The sequence below is a fragment of the Camellia sinensis genome, chromosome 9 (genome assembly GCF_055761805.1).
Source record: "Camellia sinensis isolate YWXY chromosome 9, ASM5576180v1, whole genome shotgun sequence".
NCBI lineage: Eukaryota > Viridiplantae > Streptophyta > Magnoliopsida > Ericales > Theaceae > Camellia > Camellia sinensis.
Window position 1 is genome coordinate 9,622,359 of NC_138969.1, and position 20,355 is coordinate 9,642,713.

Sequence of the window (20,355 nt, forward strand, 5' to 3'; positions counted from 1 at the left end):
CAAAAGACTAACGAAATCAAATGTGAAACAAAACCTACCCTAGGAAACTCCAACCCCAAAAGCTATATAGATGCATGAAACTTGTTTGGTGTGTAATGTACACAAAATCAATAATGGAGTATTTTAATGCGATAATTTAGTTAAGGACCAATAGCAAAATGTTGACTCTCTTTCTATCCCAGCTTATAAATTAAGCACCAGCCTAGCTAGCTAGTGGCATAATATGGCAGAGAGAAGAAGGGAAGCAGAAGCAGAAGCAGAAGCAGCTCAAGAGATGATAGAAGAAGAAGAAGAAGAAGAAGAAGAAGCACTTAATATGAAAGAAAATAAGGTGTCATCGACAAATCTACGTCGCGTGGACTCCCTCAACTTGGAAGCTGGAAAAGTTACTTTTTCTAGAATCCGCAGCCACAATAATAATGTCAGTTTTCTTTCTGCTAGATTTTCTGTTTACAAATTATTGTTTGTTATTGGTAAGCTTGTCCACATCAATACGATCCTCTCTCGTAATTACTTAAATTTAGTAATTGTATTCAAAAGAGACCTCTTAATTTTTTGTCAATTGATTTTGAATTAAATATTTTAAACAACGAATTTTTACTTTAGGGGGTGAACATTTAAATAACTAAAAAAATTAGGATAAATTACACGCGTAGTCACTATACTTTGGCCTTTGTGTCATTATGATCCTTGTGATTTCAATTGACTCTTTTTTTATATTTATTTTATGAATTTATTTCAATTTGGTCTAATTAATTATAATTGTTAGTATTTTTTATGGAAAAGCGAACCTGAGCAGCATGTTTCATGTTTTTGTATGAAAAATTATAAATTTATTCAACTCAATAAGTTAATTTTAACGAACTCAGTTATCGTTTTCTTTCAATCAGCATAAAATACAGGGACTGCCAGTATAATTTGTTCAAAATTTTATAACACAATATGAAATGTTAAAAATAATAACAAAATTATATCATCAGATGTTCCTATTCATCATATATAATAATAAAAATATGGTCATAAAATACAACAAAATATGTGATCAAATTACTTGTTAAAAATTCATCGTACATCTTGTTTTCAACAAATGGCACAACTCAAAAATTATTGTCTAATTTTTAAAATTTGTGATGTTTAAAGGTATATCAATCTCATAGTTTTGCAATTTGTATTTCAAATGCAATTTTTTTGCTCCGTAAAGCTATTGGAACATAATTTATTTGCAAACTTGCAAATATCTTCAATTTTGGATGACCTTTAGCCATCCCTAGCAGAGTTAAATACAAGTAACTTTATCATATCTTCTTTAAACTAGATGTTCAGCTCTTACAAATATTTTCAATTTTTGAAAGGCGGATGATGATGATGATGATGATGATGAATTGAAGCAAAAGAAAAAAGTTTGAAATAATATGGACAAAAAAAAAAAAGGAAGATGAAATCGAAAATCGAAATCAATTTGAAGAGAAAATTCAAACAACAAAGAAAAATGAAATATTGAAACAAAAGAAGAACAAGAAGATAAGAGGGAGAAACGAACAACGGGGAGAGAGAGAGAGAGAGGATTGAAACTAAAAAAAGAAGACTTTAGAGATAATTATTGTTAATTGCTTCACTAGTCTTTATTAATAATAATAATAATAATAAAAGTTTCTCTAAATTGGTTTTATTCACGTGAGTAACCATGAGTTTTAGACTACAATGAACAGAATATTTTAGGGGCGGGTATTAAATTTCACCCCTAATAGCCCTCCCTCCATCCATCTCTTTTAACATAGTATCTATTGAATTATATATTTTCTTCACATATTTTGTTGAGCTGTTATTGTAAGAGTTAAAATATAAAACCAATTCATGTCCACTACTTAACATGTCACTCTCTATCCATGATATCCATATTAACAATCGTGATTTTAAATAGCGGTGTTATACTTAGGGTGTTTTGAAAAGATAGTAAAAAGTTGACTTTTGGCTTTTTACCAAGCTTTTTAGTTTTTTGGAAAGTAATTTGAGAAGTTGGTAAAAAGCTGGCTTTTGGCTTTTTAGTTTAATATTTGTTTATGGTGTCAAATCAAATTAAAATGACCAAAATACCCTTACCCAACATAAGAAATTTATTTTTTTATTTTTTTGTCATAGGCCCCAATTTGTAATTTCACACTTGCGTTTTTATAACTTCCCAAACAAATTTTGTTGTGTTTTTGGCCATTTGCGTTTTTGGACCTTGGATAAAAAACGTGGCTTATATTTGACCTTGGATAAAAAACGTTCTCAAAACGGCACTTATTTCATATCATCTCTGTGATCTATGCTAGAGGTCCTTCCACTCGTTATCAATTGATTTTGAGTTAGATCTCTCTATTACTTTGGCATTCTATTTGAGTTACATTTGTGGGGACTGTTTGATTTGTCTCAGATACTCTCTCTAAGCCATTTAAATATATTCAAAAAAATCCCTCCACTCATTGCAGGTAGATTGGTGGACAACATTGAGTTTGGCATTTCAAAGTGTCGGGGTAATATATGGAGACATAGGGACTTCTCCACTGTATGTGTTTTCAAGCACTTTCCCAAAGGGTATCCAACACACAGAAGATCTTCTGGGAGTGTTGTCTCTCATCATCTACACCATTCTCCTCATTCCCATGCTCAAGTATGTTTTCATTGTCTTGTGGGCCAACGATAATGGTGATGGTAAGTGCCCTCCTTTTTTAATCTTCTCTTTTAATATCAATTTAATATTTTTTTATAGTAATAAAGCAAAATCATTTAATTAGGGTATTAATTGTTTGGTAGTGATTACATTAAAGTGCAACTTCAGAATTTAATTGTGCCTTTTTGAATTTGTGCTCAACCTGCGTCGAGTTCAAAAATATGTACCCCAAACCTTAAATAAATCGAGTTCAAGTTGTTCTAGTTGAGACTCACTCAAATTGCATTCTTGATTACAAGAAAAACATTGTGGATGGTTTTGGGGGTCACACTCCAAAAATTTTAAAAATTATGTATATTATACTAATAATTAGTAAGATAATTTTAAAAGATAACAAGTTACATATGCTTTTGTTCCTCCAAAGTTCGAATTCTGAATCCGTCCTTGCTTACTATTATTTAGTAGTGATGAGTCTTACACAATAATATTTAGCCGGTGACATATATCAATTTTTTTTTTTTTTATAAATAAATAAATAAATAATAACTATTGATGTGCAATTGGTATATATAGGAGGTACATTTGCACTCTATTCCTTGATATGCCGGTATGCAAAGGTGAGCTTGATACCAAATGAACAGCCAGAGGACAGACAACTATCCAACTACAAGCTTGATCTATCTTCCAACCAATTGAAAAGAGCTCTAAAGATTAAAGAGAAGTTGGAGAATAGCAGAACTGCTCAAATGGTTCTCTTCCTTGTCACCATCTTGGGAACTTCCATGGTCATTGGGGATGGGGTTCTAACTCCATGCATCTCTGGTTAGTTTATAATTTTAAGTTGCGACATCAGAATACATAACGATGATTAGCAGATACAGAGGAATTTTAATTAAATTTTTTTTAAAAAAAAAAAAAACATTTGCAATCTTGAGTTATAAAAGAATTTATCATTTCAACCCATCGAAATCAATATAAATTTTGATTTGGCGGCGGCCCCTCCTTTGTACAATATTTGAGTTTGCCATTCATGTCAATATTGGCAATACTGATCAACCAAAAGAGAACTTCATTGACGGGGAAAATCATAAAAAGATACAGATTACATCAATAAAGAAGAAGCCAGTGCTCAAAGCATCACAGTAAGCCACAACAATCCCAACTAGGTTGGCACTGAGCACCACACCCACTGCTGCTGAGGAACCAACAGAGAACAAAACCAACCAACCAACAATACAAAACAGCCGCAAAAAACAGAGCAGCAGCAGAGCTACACAAGCTCAACCTTACAAGTAATACTGACATATATATCAGCCTATATCAAATAGTATCAGTTGATATATCAATGAATATCGGTATTACAAGTTTAAAATCCGGATACATGTATATATTGAGTGATATTTAAAACCAATTAATTTCATGCAGTTTCTCATACTTACTATTTGATTCACTGTCTTCATCACTTGTGGAGTTGACACACACATGTACATATTTATACACAAAGATTAACTGAAACCATGAATGGTGTTGTTTTGCAGTCCTTTCTGCAGTGAGTGGGATCAAGGCCTTGCATCAAGGTACTAACAAAATATTTATATATATAATATGGTTAAGGCATTTGATAAAGGTCTAGTAAACGTATGCTCTAAATTTATAGATTAACAAAGTTTAAAATGATTGTATATATTTTTTAAGACAACTATTTTATAAAGAATGAGGGTAGGATGTAGAGTTGCTAGAGAGAAGGGTTAAAGGGTTGGGGTAGCAGTGGTGACTAGGAATTGGGAGAGGGGTTGTTGGTTGGGGAGGAGATGAGTTGTGGTGGCGGTGGTGGCAACAGCGATGACAAGGAGGGGTTGAGGTGGCCAAAGGAGGTTTTGTAGTGGTGACTGGCTGGTCAAAAATTATAGAAGGAAGAAAAGGAGAGAAAAAGAAAGGGAGGGAAAGAGAAAAGGGAGGGGCCGTGTCATCTAATTCGAAGGTAGATTTTTCCCTTTTGAAATTATTTTTACTCACTAGTAGTTGATTAGTGGGATGCATATGATAAAATAGTTTTGCTTTTATGTAAAACAATATTTCATAAATATTAATTAAAAGACAAATTACATTCGTAATTTTTGTAATTTGTCTCTTATGTCAATTATATATTGTATCGGTTTAGTCAAATCAATAAAAATTCTTTAGAAATTAGAATGAAATCAAGAGGCAAAATAGTTCATTCACTCTCCTCAAAGTGATTGATGGATTAGTGTCCAAATTACACTTTGCACTCCTATATTTTATACTCAATCTCACTTTGCCCCTAAACCTTTTAATTGTCTTAGTTAACCCCTGACACTTCATCAAGTTTCAAGTAGGTCCAGTTGAATAAAGTCATTTCAATAATTGATAGAGAAGCTAAAGTGTAGGGGTTAAAATGAAAATTAGTAAAAGTACAAGGGTGCTAAATGTTGGAGTGGAGAAACTATGGTGAGATTTTGATAAAAGTGTAAGTGTAATTAATATTATCACGTGATTGTACTCCGTTTGTTTTGGAAACGATATTATTCAAATGGACCAAATTGCCACTTGACTCAAAATCTAAGGAGTTGACTGACAATTAAAAAGTTAGATTAAAATATAGGATTATTTACCAATAAATCACATCTCACAAACAGTTATACCAATCAATCCCCAATTTAAACTGTTGATCCGATAAGTCTCAGTGGTGGAGAGATTTATTCTGTTTCATCCTATTTTGCATGTTTGGTGTTGCTGTGTGGACGGTTTTACCCTTCACTTTTTTGTGTGGGATGTGTTTCACGGGATTACATTTTTTTTGGGTTATTGGACAGCATATTTGGTAAGTCAAATGTTACTTCAACAGATGAGTCAGCCATTTCCGTTAGGGTTTCCAGTTTTGACACCGAGGTGTTTTGTTATGACGACTGGTTGTTTGTGTGGCATACATAGCAGTTCAGATGTCCTCATATTCGCCGTTTTGCAGGCATATTATGTTCTTTTAGCAATGTTGATTTTTTGTGCATTTACCTGGTATGTGGGTTGTGTGTGGTATGCGGATTGTGTGTGGTGTTTTCAAATGGGTGTGGGTTGTGTGTTATGTGGACGCATTTTTACTGGTATGTGTGCCAACCAACACACATCACACAGTAGAGCATAAAATGCCTTAGTGTCCTTTCCTCATGTGTGGCACCCACAAATGTGACACGTAACCCACAAATTGGTCAAAGCATGAAGGTGCAACACATTACTACCATACACATCACACACTGGTGCATAACACGCCTTACGGTACTTTCATATTGTGTGGCCCCCACAAATGTGTCACGTGACAAACACGAATTTTGGCAACAATACATATCAATGGCAACAATGTCCTTTCACAACGCACAGGACCAAACGGAACATTAAAAAACATATGGGACTAATTGGATTATAAGTTCAACAATTGGGATTTATTGGTAAATCTTTCTAAAATATAATAGTGCAAAGTGTAGTTTGTTCAATTTTAATTGTTCAAATTAAAACTATATACATTTAAATTATAAGGAGTAATAGTATAGTCTATCGAATTAAGTTCTTGAGGTGCATATATATTCATCATTACATTAATAATTACATGTTGATTGATTGAATGAATTTTTTATTTTATTTTTTTCCAGATGCTGTAGTGGGTATTTCAATTGCAATCTTGATAGTTCTTTTTTGTGTTCAAAGATTTGGGACTGATAAAGTGGGATTCTCGTTCGCACCAATCATCATATTGTGGTTCTTGTTCATAAGTGGAATAGGACTCTATAACTTGCTCAAGCATGACGTTGGAGTCTTAAAGGCTTTTAATCCAAAATACATAGTTGATTACTTCAAAAGAAATGGCAAGAAAGGATGGGTATCTCTTGGTGGAGTTGTTCTCTGCATTACAGGTGAGAGAAAATTTCACTATAAAAAAAAATGTTTTGTTGCAAAAAGGATTTGTGACGACGGCGTGATAGCAGCAAATGAGGTCGCAAAAAATCTGTGTTGGCAAAGTTGCCGTCACCAATTTTTGTGATAATTTTAGCCACAACAAAATGATATTACAAAAAATATTTTTTTAAAATGGGCAAATTATAACTATAGTCGCTGTAATGCGTTTCTTTTTGGTCTATACAATTCTAATTAAATTAATTTTGCCTATTAAATTGTCACATTTTATCAATTTAGTCCATTTGATGATATCCACAAGAGTAAAACAGTCTGCTAGAGGAATGGATTATTTTAAATTGGGAGTCAACTTCCCATTCATTTTGAAGAGAGAGTAGACTATTTTACTCCTTGATATTATTTTAATTTTTAAATTAGTGTCAAATGCATGAAACAGGGACAGAAGCCATGTTTGCCGATCTAGGGCACTTCAATGTTCGAGCAGTCCAAGTAAGCAACATTGCTCAAACTCTAGATAGTATTTAATAGTATTGATGTTTTTAAGGTATAAGTAAGGCAATGCGAGCCAAAAAATATATATATATATATATATTTGAGAAAAAGATAAACAAAATAAGCAGGCACACAAATTTATGTGATTCAATAATATATTTATGTTCACAGAGAAATAAGAATGAATTTTACTATGAATGTATAGATTATATTATAACGAGTTGGGTTATTAATCAGGTCAGCTTTAATTGAATTATTTTTATTTTTATATTTAAAAAGAAAAAATGAATTGCAGATTAGTTGCTCTGGAATTGTGTTTCCTGCATTACTAGCTGCCTACAGTGGACAAGCTGCATACCTTGTCAAATTCCCCGGCGATGTGGGTAATACTTTCTACGCCTCGATTCCAGGCAAGTCTAAAATCGAATAATTCATTGTGACTACCCAAACTATCATGCTTACATAATTATCATCATAATATTTTTATTATCGCTATTTTTGCTTTTCATTCATGCTCACCGGTATGCAGGTCCATTATATTGGCCAACATTTGTTGTCGCTGTTGCTGCTGCCATTATCGCTAGCCAAGCTATGATCTCCGGAACATTTTCAATTATCTCCCAGTCCTTAAGTCTAGGTTGTTTTCCGAGGGTTAAAGTTGTCCACACGTCAGCTAAGTACGAGGGTCAAGTTTACATACCGGAGGTCAACTTCTTACTAATGATTGCTTGCGTTATTGTAACCGCTGCCTTCAAGAGCACAACAAATATTGGCAATGCATATGGTAAGCTTCAAAAGCCTTGTAAATTGAACTATGGACACTTGAAATATGCTCAAAATTTAGAAAATTTCTTTTCTTTTCGTTCCTTTCCCAAATAGCATTTAAGGAAAATGACACATACCATTTTGGTGCAGGAATCGCCGTGGTTGCTGTAATGATCATCACAACCTGTATGCTTACTCTTATCATGCTTGTTATATGGAAGACAAGCATATGGTGGATAGTTCTATTCCTCGTGATTTTTGGTTCGATTGAGGGCTTATACCTGTCATCTGTCTTGTTCAAATTCGTTGAGGGCGGTTACCTTCCACTAGCCTTTTCAGTTGTTCTAATGCTGATAATGGGGTTGTGGCATTACGTACACAAAAAGAGATACATGTTTGAGCTCAACAACAAGGTTTCTAGTAATTTTATAAAAGACTTGGCACTGAATCCAAATATTAACAGGGTGCCCGGAATTGCACTTTTATACTCTGAGCTTGTGCAGGGCATTCCTCCAATATTTCGCCATTTCATTACCTATATACCATCCATCCATTCAGTCTTGGTGTTTGTCTCTATCAAGTCTATTCCCACTAGCAAAGTGGTCATGGAGGAGAGATTTTTATTTCGGCTGGTCGAACCAAGAGACTACCACATGTTTCGCTGTGTGGTGAGATATGGATATAATGATGTGATTGAAGGATCAGAGGTGTTTGAAAAGCAACTGATTGAGCACTTGAAGCAGTACCTTCAGCATGAACACTTCATTCACGAAGGACAACAGCCTAATGAAGAAATAGTCGAGCCAGTGAACACTGGAGCCATCCCAGGTGCCGAAGAGGAGATGCAATTTGTCCATAAAGCAATGGAAAATGGTGTTGTTTATTTCTTAGGGGAAGCAGAAGTTCGAGCTGAACAGAACTCATCCCTATTCAAGAAGATTGTTGTCAACTATGCCTATAATTTCCTCAGGAAAAACTTTAGCCGAGGGGAACAAGTATTGGGAATCCCTCGGAGTCGACTCCTTAGGGTTGGAATGACATATGAGATATGAAACATTTGAATTTGTTGAAAAATGCAATCCGCAACTTGATGATACTCGTCTCATAGAAAAATGTATGAACTTGTGTTAAAAAAATTTCGTAAGATTTGCAATAACATTTATGAGCATGAGATACATTAGCTAGAATGTTAAATGTAGTCCTATATAAAGAACAGTTTGTGGTGATTATTGTAAGTGAAATATGAGCTTTATATGGCTTCTATAGTTGTACATCTTCGTACTTTCCATAAGTTCCCATTCTCCTATCTTGGCCTTCCACTTGGTGCCAGCCCAAGAAAAAGGAGCACATGGTTACCAGTAATCAACAAGTTCAAATCAAAGTTGGCCTCTTGGAAGAGAAAGCTTCTCTCTTTTGGTGGAAGGTTGACACTTATCAAATCTGTTTTGTCTAGCCTTCCATTATACTATCTAGTAAAGTGGGAAGATGTTACTAAAAGTATGAGTCAGGGGGGTTTAGGAAAGAAGATTGAGGGAGGTAAATGTCAGCTTGCTAGTTAAATGGTTGTGGAGGTATGGGGTAGAGGATATTGCTCTTTGGAAAGCCATTTTAATCAGCAAATACAACAGCACAGGTGGGACGTGGCTTCCTTTTCCAGGAGACCATATCATTGGATCAAGATTATGGAATGATATCACCAACATTGCACAGAACAATCCACACCTGTTGAGTTTTGTCTTGGAAAACAGTGAAATAGTAATTGGTAATGGCCTTAGGGCCAAATTCTGAGAGGATCATGATTGGGCTGGAAACTTCAGTCTCAAAGATGAGTTTCCAAGATTGTATGGATTGTCAACTGAGAAAGGGGCATCTTTCAGAATGATGGTGGAAAAAAAAAAAAAAAAAAAAAAAAAGAAGCTCATCAAGCTGGATTCTGAACTTCAGAAGGAGGTTATTTGCCTGGGAAGAAGAGGATGTTGGATGACATTATATCAGATTGACTACTACATTGCCAGCCTTCTCAAATAAAGATGTTTGCTTAATTTGGAAAGCCTCCTCCTCAGGTCAGTTTGATGTGTCATCAGTTTATAACAAGTTTTCCCCTTCACCTAACATTGTGATCACCAACCTTCTTTGGAACAATATTACTCCACCAAAAGTGCAGTTTTTTGGATGGTTGGCTGTTTTTTGGATGGTTGGCTTGGAGGGGAAGAATCAAAACATCAGTGTACCTTCACAGAATTGGGGTGCTTGGTCCTAATGTCAGATCTGAATGTGCTTTTTGTAACAGTGAGATGGAAACTGTAAGTCATGTATTGTTGTTGTGTCCCATTATTTGGAGAGTGTGGGCAAACCTGTTGAGCTGATGGGGATTACAATAGGTGACACCTGAAAAGGTAGAAGGGCTTCTTGACTGGTGGAGGGGCTTCAAATGGAAGAAATTTGATAATATGATCTGGAAAGCTATATCTCTGGCCACACTTTGGTCCATTTGGAAATCTAGAAATGAGTGTATCTTCAATGGTAAGCAGGCTGCTTTGGATGAGCTTTGTGAATTGATAAAACTTGGAATTGCTTTGTGGGTTAAAGCTCATTCAAAGGACTGTTCGTATTCGGTGCATGACATCGTGTCAAAGTTGCAGCAGATCAGATTTACTTCCTAGCAATAAGGGGTAAGGATTTGGGTGCTTTGTTTTCTCTGCCTGATGCTGTGTGCTATGGCTACTGCTGGGTGTTCTAGGCTGTGTTTCTGTTGGTGTGCTGGGGTTTGTGTCTGTTTGAGGCTTGTTTTACTCTCATAGTTGGCTTCTCACCAACCTTTTTGGCTTGAGCTAACATATAATTTGATGTTTTTTTTCTTGCCAACCTAGTTGAAATTGGGATGTAATACTATGATGCTGTATGCTCTTTCCTTTCCCTTTATTGATATACTAGTAGTAACCCGTGCTATGTCCGGAACTTTATAATTAAAAAAAAATTATTATAAATATGTTGAAGTAATTTAATATTTTATCTTGTGATATATATGAAATTTATAAATTAATTTTTATGTTTATAACTTTTTAAATTATTAGTTTAAAAAAATAAATATATATACATATATATATAAACATATCTAGTGCAATTTTGATAATTTATAATAAAAAAAAAGAGTTAAACCTAATTAAATGAGGTTACACGAGTTATGATATACCTCTTCTTATTATGAAAATATACAAATTTAAAAGTTGTAATTAAGACAAATATATAATTTTATTATTAAATGTGAAGTGAATTGATATTTAACAATAATTAAAATGATGTTTCTGTTATTAATCTAATAATTTAAGTTACGTTTCTTTTGGTTTTAATTTTATAACTAAAAATACAATATGAATATAATAGATTTCTAATCTTTAAGAATAAGAAGGTTTTGGAATATTTCCAACCTTTCATCATTTTTTTTAATTTTTTTTATCTAATTTGATTTTAAATTTGAATTAAAAATTTGATTTGATATAAATTATTTTAACTTTTTCATTAATTTTTTATCAATTTTTAAAAGAACTTTCATTCTTATCCCATTTTTTTTTTCTTTTCATCAATTTTGATGGGAAAAGAAAAAAAACAAACAATAATTTCCAACGCTTCATCTTTTTAAATTTTTATCAAATTATAATTCTATAGCGATCCCGGTTTTCCCTCTCATGTTTACTGTATTCCGGACTCGGTTCTGTTGATAGTTGTTGTTGTTTGTATTTCATTTTCGTCCTTTAACTCTTTGCATTTGAGTTTAGAATTGTCTTGGGCGTATTTCAAACAGGTTGGTTGAGCTTATGTCCCAACTCTTGTTGCCCAGATTTTTAGTGATCCGCTCGAGCGGGTCTTCTTGCGCTCGAGCGGAATTTGCATACCTTCAGTAGTTTGTCCGTCTGCAAAAATGCTGCAGATGTGTTTTTCACACTCGAGCTGATTTCTTTACACTCGAGCTGGTATCCTTGCGTTCGAGTGGGTGTTCGATGTCTGTAAAAGTACTGGAAGAATGTAATCTACGCTCGAGCGGGTGTTCCTTTGTGCTCGAGTGGGTATTCTTGAGCTCAAGCAAGTCTAGTTTTTGTGTTTGACGATCAAGCGTCCTATTCTTCTCTCAAGCGGGTCATACGTATATCAGTTGGCAGCTGGGTCATTTTAGATCACTTTTTCAACTCACTCTCTCTCTTACTTTTCAAACACCTATTTTGAGAGCTTCTCTCACTACATTTCACCTTGTCTCTAAGGTTTGATCTAGTTCTAGTGTGTTTCTAGCCTTGTCCCTTTGCAAAAAGTGTAGAGCTTGGCTTGGTCTACCTATCAATCCGAAAATCTTGGGATTTGGAGCACTTTCGATTTTCTTCACCTCCTCCTTTGAGCTCCGAATTTGAGGTAGGGATAACTACTCATTTTTATGGCCTTTGATATAAACTTTTAGTCACTTTGATATGATGTTGAAGTTGGGTAACTATGGGTGTTAGGGTTTCAATTGTTTAAAGAGGGGTTTTGTTCTTTGGGCCGTTACATGTGTATTTTGGGTCTCAAGTGAGATCATTGTGGATAATCGAGCCTTTTGGTCAATGTTGAGAAATATGGGAGAACGCCCTAATTTTTGTTATGAATTAATTTATATAATAAATTTGGGAATGTTATGGAAATATGAAATTGAGTTGGGAATAATGAAATTGGTTCATTATGTAGTAGAATGGTGGATTTGGACTTAATAATCACTCACCTTTGAGAATTATTGATAATTTATTTGTTGGTGCATTTATTATTTGTTTAGAAATAACTGCTTTGGGATATCGGTGGAGGATAGTCTTGATTGTTGTAGACACTGCATGATGATTAGGTGAATTAAAACTAATCAATTTGAGTATGTCATTGAGTATGACGGTTGGAATAATACAACGAATATGTGTATTGATTGGTCAATGTATATGATGAGTATTTGAATACAAGGGTGCCGAATCCCGCGGATAAAATTTTCGTAAAATGGCAATTCGAAAATAATTATACATGGGTGCCGAATCCTGTGGATGAAATTTTCGTAAAATGGCAATTCGAAAATATCTATACATGGGTGCCGAGTCCCGCAGATGAAATTTCCGTAAAATGGCCACAATAAAATAATTACACATGGGTGTCGATTCCCGCGGACGCAATTTCCGTGAAATGGCAGTTTGAAGTATTGTTGGCATGAGATGTAGTCTCATTTAAGTTGTTTGGCCAAGTTTTGAACCGTGCTTACAAGTTGAGAATTGGTTAAGTAAAGGATTATGGAACTGAATTGTACTGTATGTTGGTTTTTATGAGTTAAACATTTATCAAGTGCTAATGTTTTAGTTATTGCTCATACTATGTTTAGCATATCTCTACTGGGCATTGGCTCACCCTATTTGGGACATCATTTTCAGGTGCAGGTTACATGCCACCTCCAAGGACGTAGCTTGGGAGGCTTAGTGGCTGAGAGACCTTTTTGATTACTTTTTGTATTAGATGTATATCAAGCTAAGGGCTTATTTTGTGTAGAGTTAGTACTCTCTTTTTTGTAACCAAGTATTGACTTGGAAAGTTGTAAGCCCGTAGGACATTTACTTTTGTTGTCAACATGTAATACATTCTGTAAGAATACTCTGATTTATGAAATATGATATCTTTTTCTTGTATCATGGATGTCTGTTTTTAGGTTTTTTTTTTAGGGCGTTACAACTTGGTATCAAAGCATACTGGGTTTGAATACTTTGGGTACGTGGGAAGTGATTAGTATCACAATGGGTTTGTCTCACTTGTTAGAGACTTAGATGTAGTGTTATGTGCTTATGTGATAACATGTTTATGTGGCTATATGGGTATGGGATTTAGTTTCTAGGATGTTGATTTGATCCTTGGGTTTCTGTGAGTTTTGTTGGAAAAGCACTTGATCAATGCTGTTTCTAACCGGAACTCTAGTAATGCCTCGGGACTATCATTATCCAGAAATGAAATTCGTAAGTGCTTATGTGATTATGTGCTTACGTAGAGTGAATTACAGTTGTCCATTGCATTAGGACGCGAGTGTTATAGCTTCGGCACATTTGTGAATGTGCTAATGTTCTTCGTTACCTTTATTAGGATGTCAGGACGAGGACATGGTGGTAGGCGAGGTAGGCCTAGGAGGCAGGAGATGCCTATACCGGATAAGATTCCGGCGCAGCAGGAGGGTGTTGGTCAGGCCAATGTGGCCGAGCCAGTAGGTCAGCAGGCCATGGGCGCCTTAACCCGCGAGATAGCAGGAGCTTTGAGGGAATCCATGGGCATTCTCAGAGCTGAGAATCAAGTCCCAGCCCAGGTTGTTGATGCAGGGCCTTCTTTTCTAAAGAGGGAGTTCTTCCGGTCAAACTCGGATGAGTTTGTCGTTGATCCGAAAGAGCCACTTAAGGCTGATGAGTGGTTGGAACAGATGACTAAGACGTTTGAGATGCTTGGCATCAAAGACAGGGCATTGAAGGTGACCTTGGCATCTTTCCAACTTAAGGGGGATACGGGTCAGTGGTGGAAATTCATGAGGGGTCGTATTGGTGGCACATGGGAGGCCTTTGTAGATGCTTTCCAGGAGAAGTTCTTATCTCCAGCTGTCAGGGAGAAGCTGAGGGACCAGTTTTGTCAACTCAAGCAGCTGAGTATGCCAGTGGCCAAGTTTGAGGCCACTTTTACCAGTTTATCCAAGTTTGCTCCTGAGCTTGTGGCGTCTGAGGAACGCCGCCGTCTTGAGTTCGATAAGAAGTTGAGGCATGGGCTCAAGACCATAGTTGGGGGATCCATGATCCGGGAGTATGGGCGTCTTGTGGATGTCGCGACCCATATGGAGACTATGATGCAGAAGGAGGAGAGAGAGAATGAGGGGCTCCAAGAGGAGTCAGGATGGCCAGGGGGGATGGTAGGAGGCAGAAGGGTTCTAACCCTCAGTAGTCCTAGAGTGCTTTGGTGAGATCTACCTTTCCAGTACCGAGTTCAGGTTCTGGGAGAGACAGCCAGGGGAGGAGGTCATGGAGCAGCTGGGCCACAAGTCTCCAGCTTGCCCGCAGAGGGGAGGAGGTCATGGAGCAGCTTCATCTTCAGCTCGACCTCAGAGCCAGAGTCAGGGTAGAGGCCGGTCGTCCTCTTGTTAGCAGTGTGGTCAGGCGGGGCACCTGAAGAGGTTCTGCCCACAGTTGGGTGGTACACCTGGTGCGTCTGGTTCGAGACAGACGCAGAGTTCGCAGCCAGCACAGTCTGTTCAAGTCTCGAGGGCCAATCAGGGGGCTTCATCGTCTCAGTCTGTGCAGTAGTCTTTTGCTCCAAGAGGTGAGCAAGTTGACCAGAGACCTACCGGGCGCGTGTATGCTGTTACCACGCAGGATCTTGTACCGGCTCCATCTGTTGTGAGATGTACCTTTTTGTTTTGCAACTCAGTTGCCAATGTGTTGATTGATACGGGTGCATCCCATTCCTTTATATCTGCTGCATTTGCATCTGTATTGGGGTTGGAGTTGGCACAGTTAGCATCTCCTATATGTGTTGTATCGCCTGTTGGGGGCGAATTGATTTTGAAACAAAGATGTAGAGGTTGTGACATAGAGGTCGCCGACCGCCGTCTTCCATTCTCTTTTGTAGTTATGGCTATGTCGGGTTTTGATGTGATTTTGGGTATGGACTGGTTGTCGTCATACCAGGCAGTTATTGATTGTTCCCGCCAGAGGATCATTGTATATTGAGTGGGGATTGTTTCCATTTCTTGGGGGATCGGGTTGGCAGTGTGTTACCACCAGTATATGATCCGCGAGGGCAGAGTGAGCTTAGTGGTCTCCTCGCTAGCTTTATGAGTAGTGAGTGTAATGAAACCCAGACTGTATTGCCGAGAGTGGTTTGCAAGTATTCGGATGTTTTTCCCGAGGACCTTGTTAGTTTACCACCTCATCGAGAGATCGAGTTCTCCATTGACTTAGTGCCTGGTACGGCACCGATTTCCATGGCACCTTATCATTTTGCTCCAGCCGAGTTAAGTGAGTTGAAGATCCAACTCCAGGAGTTGCTAGATAAGGGCTTTATTCGCCCTAGTGTTTCGCCGTGGGGAACACTGGCCCCCTTTGCTAAAAAGAAAGATGGTGTCTTGAGACTTTGTATCGATTATCGAAAATTGAATCGGGCTACGGTTAAGAACAAATACCCTATGCCCCGTATAGATGATCTGTTTGACCAGTTGAAAGGATCCCGTTGTTTCCCTAAGATAAACTTGAGATCGGGTTACCATCAGTTGAGGGTCAGGGATGAGGATATTCCAAAGACGGCATTTCGTATGCGGTATGGCCACTATGAGTTTCTAGTGATGCATTTTGGGCTCACCAATGCACTGGCAGTGTTTATGGACTTGATGAACCGGATATTCCGGAAATTCTTAGATTGTTTTGTGGTCGTCTTCGTGGACGATATTCTGATTTATTCACCTTCAGAGGAGGAGCATGAGGAACATTTGAGAGTGGTTCTCGAGTTGCTTAGAGCCCATAGAGTGTATGCCAAATTTGGAAAGTGTGAATTCTGGCTAAGAGAGGTTAAGTTCTTAGGCCATGTAGTGTCCGGGGAAGGGATGTATGTTGATACATCCAAAATAGAGGCAGTACAGGATTGGGTACAGCCTAAGAATGTTTTTCAGATCCGCAGTTTTCTGGGATTAGCTGGGTACTATCACCGGTTTGTGAAAGATTTCTCCAGACTAGCTTCGTCGTTGACTAGATTGATGCGAAAATGTGTCAAATTTGTGTGGAGTGAGACTTGTGAAAAGTCGTTCCAAGAGTTGAAAGTTAGACTTACCACCGCTCCAGTGTTGATTATTCCGGAGAGAGGTTTGGGTTATGCGGTTTATTGTGATGCCTCAAAAGAAGGTTTGGGTTGTGTGTTGATGCAAGAGGGGAAAGTGGTAGCCTATGGCTCACGTCAGTTGAAAATACATGAAAGGAACTACCCTACACATGACCTTAAGTTAGCAGCCGTGATTTTTGCCTTGAAGATTTAGAGGCACTACCTGTATGGTGAGAGATTCGAGGTGTTCTCGGATCATAAGAGTCTGAAGTATCTGTTTACTCAGAGAGACTTGAACTTGAGGCAGAGGAGATGGATGGAGTTTATTGAGGATTACGATTTCGAGTTGCACTATCACCCAGGAAAGGCCAATGTTGTGGCCGATGCCCTTAGCAGAAAATCCATTAGTGATGTAGCTTGTATAGCCATCCGGGAGTGGGAGATGTTGGGTGTACTTGGCGAGTTCGATTTGCTTCTGAGCGAATCCGTTGAGGCTGTGGCCTTGTTTTCTGTAGTTGCGCAGCCTACACTTGTGAATCGAGTGTTAGAGGCACAGGGAAGTAACCTTGAGGTAGAATCCCTCCGAGAGAAGATCTCCAACGGGAAGGTTAAGAAGGGTTTGACTGTGTATCCCGACCTAAGTGTAAGATACCGAGACCGCCTGTTTGTGCCGGAGTCTTGCCGAGAGGAAGTACTTCGAGAGTTTCACCATTCGCACCTTGTGGTGCATCCTGGAGGCACTAAGATGTATCGTGATCTGGGTCACCAGTTTTGGTGGCGGGGTATGAAGAGAGATGTGGTAGTTTTTGTGTCTAAGTGCCTTACTTGTCAGCAAGTGAAGGCCGAACATCAGAGGCCAGCAGGTTTGTTGCAACCTTTGCCTATTGCCGAGTGGAAGTGGGAGCATGTCACTATGGACTTTGTTGTAGGTCTTCCGAGGACTCAGCGGGGTAGTGATGCTATTTAGGTGGTTGTAGACCAATTGACTAAGTCGGCACACTTCATTCCTATGCGCGTGAGAGATTCAGTAGATCATCTTGCCGACTTGTATATTCAGGACATAGTGAGGTTGCACGGGGTCCCAGTGATGATCGTCTCAGATAGAGATCCACGTTTCACTGTTAGGTTGTGGCAGAGTTTGCAGAGTGCCTTGGGCACTAGATTGACCTTTAGCACGGCTTATCACCCTCAGACTGATGGGCAGTCCGAGCGTACTATTCAGATCCTTGAGGATATGCTTCGAGGTTGTATCCTTGACTTTAGTGGGTCGTGGGAGAGGCACTTTCCCTTGGTGGAGTTTGCCTACAACAACAGTTTTCAATCCAGTATTGGTATGGCACCGTTTGAGGCCTTGTATAGCCGACCGTGTAGGTCTCCAGTTTGTTGGGCCAAGGTGGGTGATGCACCTTTGTTGGGCCCGGAGTTGGTGAGGGAAACAACGGAGAAAGTTGAGCTTATCCGTAGGAGGCTTGTTACAGCCCAGAGTCGCCAAAAGAGTTATGTCGACCGTAGGAAGAGGCCTTTGGCATTTGAGGCGGGTGATCATGTCTTTCTGAAAATATCACCTAGGCGGGGTTTGATGAGGTTTGGGAAGAGTGGGAAGTTGTCCCCTCGGTTTATAGGCCCTTTTGAGATCCTTGAGAGGATTGGTAAGGTCGCCTATCGTTTAGCTTTACCGCCGCAGTTGTCCGAGGTACATGACGTGTTTCATGTTAGTATGCTTCGGAAGTACGAGCTGGATCCATCGCATGTATTAGATTGGACCGACTTAGAGGTTGATGAGGATGCCTCGTATGAGGAGAGACCGGTGCGGGTCTTGGATAGACGGGAGCAAGTCTTGCGAGGCAAGACGATACCATTGGTAAAGGTTTTGTGGAAACATCACGGAGTGGAAGAAGCCACATAGGAACGTGAGTTGGAGGTCCGAGAAAAATATCCGAACTTGTTTGTTAACATTTAATTATGTAATGGGAGTTTTGTTTTGTATTGATAAACCTTAAGAGTATTGAATATTTCTTAAGTTGTAAAACATGGCATATGTTTTAATTTATGGAAGCATTGTTGAATATGCTTGGAAAATGAAAGTTTATTTTAACATTGCATAAGTTAATTCTGTTTTAGAAATGCTAATATATTATTGGCATTGGGTATGTAATTGAATTGTGGAATATGTGTTGAAATTGGTGAATTTCAAGGAAATACATGTTGATAATGTATGTTGATAATGCATGTTGTAGAATATGTTGTAATTTGCCCCTTGAGAAGGGATGGTATGACCGGTGATGGGTCAGGTTGATATATATTGAATTATAATATTGTTGACAATTGAGAAAGAAAAACATGTTTTTGAAACTTGTATCTAATATCGGGGATGAAATTCTTTAAAGGATGGGAGGTTATAGCGATCCCGGTTTTCCCTCGCATGTTTACTGTATTCCGGACTCGGTTCTGTTGATAGTTGTTGCTGTTTGTATTTCATTTTCGTCCTTTAACTCTTTGCATTTGAGTTTAGAATTGTCTTGGGCGTGTTTCAAACAGGTTGGTTGAGCTTTTGTCCCAACTCTTGTTGCCCAGATTTTTAGTGATCCGCTCGAGCGGGTATTCTTGCGCTCGAACGAAGTTTGCATACCTTCAGTAGTTTGTCCGTCTGCAAAAATACTGCAGATGTGTTTTTCACGCTCGAGCTAATTTATTTACACTCGAGCGGGTCGAGCTTGAGCGGGTATCCTTGCGCTCGAACGGGTGTTCCATGTCTGTAAAAGTACTGGAAGAGTGTAATCTACGCTCGAGCGGGTGTTCTTTTGCGCTCGAGCGGATGGAGTTTTGCAGTTGTGTCTTGGCGCTCGAGCGGGTATTCTTGAGCTCGAGCAGGTCCAGTTTTTGTGTTTGACGCTCGAGCGTCCTATTCTCCGCTCGAGCGGGTCATACGTATATCAGTTGGCAGCTGGGTCATTTTAGATCACTTTTTCAACTCTCACTCTCTCTTTTACTTTTCAAAAACCTATTTTGAGAGCTTCTCTCACTACATTTCACCTTCTCTCTAAGGTTTGATGTAGTTCTAGTGTGTTTCAAGCCTTGTCCCTTTGCAAAAAGTGTAGAGCTTGGCTTGAGCCACCTATCAATCCGAAAATCTTGAGATTTGGAGCACTTTCGATTTTCTTTACCTCCTCCTTTGAGCTCCGAATTTAAGGTAGGGATAACTACTCATTTTTATGGTCTTTGATATAAACTTTTAGTCACTTTGATATGATGTTGAAGTTGGGTAACTATGGATGTTAGGGTTTCAATTGTTTAAAAAGAGGTTTTGTTCTTTGGGCCATTACATGTGTATTTTGGGTCTCAAGTGAGGTCATTGTGGATAATCGAGCTTTTTGGTCAATGTTGAGAAAGATGGGAGAACGCCCTAATTTTTGTTATGAATTAATTTATATAATAAATTTGAGAATGTTATGGAAATATGAAATTGAATTGGGAATAATGAAATTGGCTCATTATATAGTAGAATGGTGGAGTTGGACTTAATAATCACTCACCTTTGAGAATTATTGATAATTTATCTGTTGGTGCATTTATTATCTGTTTAGAAATAACTGCTTTGGGCTATCGGTGGAGGATAGTCTTGATTGTTGTAAACACTGCATGATGATTAGGTGAATTAAAACTAATCAATTTGAGTATGTCGTTGAGTATGACGG

General features: G+C 38.0%; 1 protein-coding gene across 1 annotated transcript; it reads left to right on the plus strand.

Moving 5' to 3' along the window:
* The first annotated feature begins 223 nt into the window (after positions 1-223).
* On the plus strand, positions 224-9,105 carry LOC114318286 (potassium transporter 5). The gene is made up of 9 exons (XM_028265138.2): positions 224-421; positions 2,472-2,694; positions 3,227-3,475; positions 4,192-4,230; positions 6,316-6,576; positions 7,014-7,066; positions 7,365-7,479; positions 7,599-7,853; positions 7,985-9,105. The coding sequence occupies exons 1-9, from the start codon at positions 224-226 to the stop codon at positions 8,884-8,886; spliced, it is 2,295 nt and encodes a 764-aa protein (XP_028120939.2). The 3' UTR covers positions 8,887-9,105.
* The last annotated feature ends 11,250 nt before the right edge of the window (positions 9,106-20,355 follow it).